This window comes from Pundamilia nyererei, unplaced genomic scaffold, assembly GCF_000239375.1.
Source record: "Pundamilia nyererei isolate P.nyererei 1_Seehausen unplaced genomic scaffold, PunNye1.0 scaffold00097, whole genome shotgun sequence".
Classification (NCBI taxonomy): Eukaryota; Metazoa; Chordata; class Actinopteri; order Cichliformes; family Cichlidae; genus Pundamilia; species Pundamilia nyererei.
This window is the reverse complement of record NW_005187498.1, coordinates 1657381-1660936: the sequence shown is the minus strand read 5'-3', so window position 1 is coordinate 1660936 and position 3556 is coordinate 1657381. Positions and strand designations below refer to the sequence as shown.

The 3556-nt window shown below is 40.1% G+C and overlaps 1 protein-coding gene across 1 annotated transcript in view; it reads right to left on the bottom strand.

Moving 5' to 3' along the window:
* Positions 1-1552, bottom strand: part of capns1a (calpain, small subunit 1 a) — an 8166-nt gene extending 6614 nt beyond the window's left edge. Inside the window, exons 1-4 of the mRNA XM_005740123.2 lie at positions 1404-1552; positions 381-437; positions 253-289; positions 68-160 (exon numbers count right to left, since the gene is read on the bottom strand). Coding sequence (XP_005740180.1) covers positions 68-160; positions 253-289; positions 381-427 — 177 coding nt within the window. The 5' untranslated portion in view covers positions 428-437; positions 1404-1552. The remainder of the gene's footprint in view (positions 1-67; positions 161-252; positions 290-380; positions 438-1403) is intronic.
* Positions 1553-3556: the final 2004 nt, after the last annotated feature.

Genomic DNA, 3556 nt, shown 5'->3' with positions numbered 1-3556 from the left:
AAAAAAAAAAAAAGAAGGAAAAAAAGCAACAGATTTAAAGAGAAGCATAACTAGGCATTGCACTTACATCTCCAGCAATCTGTTGGAAAACTCTGCGGAACTGCTTTTCTTCTTCACTCTCATTTTGTGCTGCATACGTAACTGGCATGCGTGGTGGAGGCTGTGGGACAGATGCCCGAGAAAATATTAGAAATGCTATCACCAATCTAGAAATTAGAAGTGATGGGCAGTGATGAAACGATGTAAACTCACGGGTTGAGAAGGCACAAACTGGTTTGGGTCGATGTTGCTACAAAGGCAGGAGCAGAGATCAAAAGCAGATGTTAGACCAACAGACCGACCAAATTTTTGCCTACTTGGTACTTATTTCAGAATCTCACCCAGCAGCATCAATGATGCCTCCAATAATCGCTTTGACAAAATTCATCTTCTGTCAACTGTGAATGCAAAATGCAAATATTTATTTGTTTTTTCTTGAATAAATATATAAACACACGGTAAAATAAATGACACCCTTCACAAACACTGAATCACACGTATCACACTCTTGATCAGTGGTTGTTGATCAATGATTATGAGAATTTGCATAATTATGATGAAGGAACTGACCTCCCAGCCCATTGTTCCTTCAGTGGGCTGGTTTCAGTCATTAAGCAAATGTAGTGTTTATAAGGTTGGGGAAACCTGCAGTCAGCTGAGACTGAAAAAGTCATTTGGATGAGTGAGGAAACGTTTCTCCCACTGAAAACGCCCCGTCCAGATGAACAGAATCAACTTTTGGAGATTGAATTACCTGAATGATTGAGCATGCATCAAGACGCACAAACACTGTAGTTTTTAAACACACTGTTTGTTTTCTTCATAGACTCATTAATTAACGACACACCCAAAAGAGCGCTGTTAAAATGTTTCCTGATATGGAAGAAAATCCATGACGCACCCAGACTGAAACGGGATGAGATTTGAAAAGTTATCTTTGTTCTTCGCAAATCGATAATGACATCTCTGAACATATATGAGGGGTCTAGTCAGTAAAACGTCCCCCTCTAAACAGCACTGCTAGATTGTGTGGTTAGGTAACGACGCAAACTGAATATATATCCGCATGCTATGTAGCGTTATGCTTCAAAACTAGCACTGTTTCAGGTCAGCTTGTTATTCGCCCTGCAGCTGCTCAGTGGCGTTAAAATACCGTGTAAAAACGAAAAACTCGTAACGTCGCAGCACGCACTTAAACTAACGATATACTGGAAAGCAGCTGATTTACACTTGCTATCTTAGCTCTGAGCTAATTCAGCTACACGAGTAAACATAGCCGTCATATTCAGTAAAACTTGACACTTAACTAAACCCGAACTGTTTTCATTTGTTCTATGAAATCGCTACGTTTAATGTATATTTACCTGTAACGCAGCAAGCTTTATAAAGTTGACCGCAGGATATTTGGGGAGGCTTGCGTGACTTCCACTAACTCAGCTGGTAGGAGGAGCTCTTCAACACGCCCCAACTGACGACCACACATCGGAGGAAGGAGGAGGGCTGGTGGCTTATTTCCGCCTGTGCTCCGGGCTCCTATCTTTACCAAATTCAGTATGATGGAATACAAATGATTTCTGTCTTTATACTACTCGGTGATACTAACAGCGTTTTATGACGTACCTTCAAATCGTTACCTTGTGTTTGTTATCAGACACGCATAATGTCATAAGCATGAAAATACCACTTCCCTTGTATTAGCTACTTGTATTCACAAAGAAACACATTTTTCCATAAATTAGCTCTGTTTGTATCCTCTTGTTGATGGACTTTAGATCTCAGTCAAAAATAATTCAAGACACTGAGCATCAACGGTAAGACAGATAAACTATGATACATTAATGCCAGGATTTTTTTTTCCCTGCAAAGCTCTAACTGTAAAATCACATGATCAACATTGCCGCTTCTCATTTGTGAAGTGGGTGGGGCGGGAATCGAAAAAGAAGGTTTGATGAAGTATTTTTTTTTTATAAGGTCTAAAGACTTCCAACAGATTGTTGTAATTATTGTTGTATGTGGTTCCCAAACTGCAGTTTGGAGGACTGGTATTTGCCAGTGACCTTCTAAACCCATACACCTAGAGCTCCTGCTCATGAAACTGGAACACTTACTTGGTTGTACTGGTTGCTAATGCAGTAATCCACTTCCTATTCTGAGTCCATAACATGGCACATATTGTACACCTAAAAAAGGTGTGTACTGTGAAAACACAGTAATAGAAGCACCCATGTCATGCTCACCTACTTTAACAGGTAAGGGAACTGGTGAGGCAGTGAGGAAAGGCAGCTTTTGAGGTCTGGGCCCTTGTAATTGTATTGATTCTTTTAAAAACAAAACAGTAAAACTTGGCACAAATAATTATCTGACAATCTGGATGGCATTTACTTTGAAAAGACTACGGGATTTCTACAAGGTTATGGCTGGACCTACAGTGCCCCTCACTGGATTGTGTTTGGGGGGGTATGTTGACCCATGACTCAGAATAGATAAATGGTTGGTTTAGACACCAGGACTGAATCAGATATACAGTAGAGTTGGGGCCATTGAGTAAGTTTTTTCTTTGTGCTACTTTCATTTCAAGTGAAGAGATAATTCTGTATTTTGTTATTTTTGTTTTATTTCAAACCCAGCTATGGCAGGGAGAGACTAAATCTAAAACCCATGACTGGAAAAGCGAGCGAGCTGGTTGATATGATGGACAAAACAAAGGTAGATCTATTGTGTGTGCAGAACACCGGGTGAAAGGGAAGCAAGGCCATATAGGAGCTAGATTCAAAATGATCTGCCATGGTGTACATTGGAAGGAAAATGGAGTTGGGAAATAATGAAGAAAGAGTATGGGAATAGTGTTGTGGAGGTCGGGAGATTGTCAGATAGGATGGAAATGGTTGCGGTGAACAGATAAGTATTACATAAATTATGCAAACACATATTAGACAATCGTAGTAAATACAAAATGCATTTTTTATTGATCTGAAACATTTAATCGGAAAAGGCAAAGGGAATGATCTAGGACAAGATGCCAAAGACAAGGCAACCTTTTAATTGTGAGTGCACAGCACTTAGTACTTAAAAAATACTTAAAGCTTGATTTTTATGAGTGAGCAATAGTAACAATTGTCATGGTCTGTGGTGGGTGGCTGGAATTTCCGTAAGGCTCCTGAACTTACCTGGGATCCGCCCCTGGGCAGGGCCAACTCCTCCAGCTCGTGCAAGCCTGGAGCCATCAAGTCAGAGGAATTTAAGCCACAAGTTGATGTTCATTCTCTGCCAGTTTGTCATCAACACATGTTGGTAACATGCTGTGATTTCGCTTGTTAACAAGACTCTCTTGTGTATGGACAACTACACACTGAGGCTTTGAGCCTCAGTCCTGCCTGTTCACATTTTATTCTGTAAAAACTAAATTTTCACTGCTTTTATGGCCTTTTTAGTGGGGAGAACATAGCTAGGATTTAATGATTTAACAAATCTTTTAAATCCTTTGTCCTCCACAATGCTAAATGGCTGGGAGTCCTCA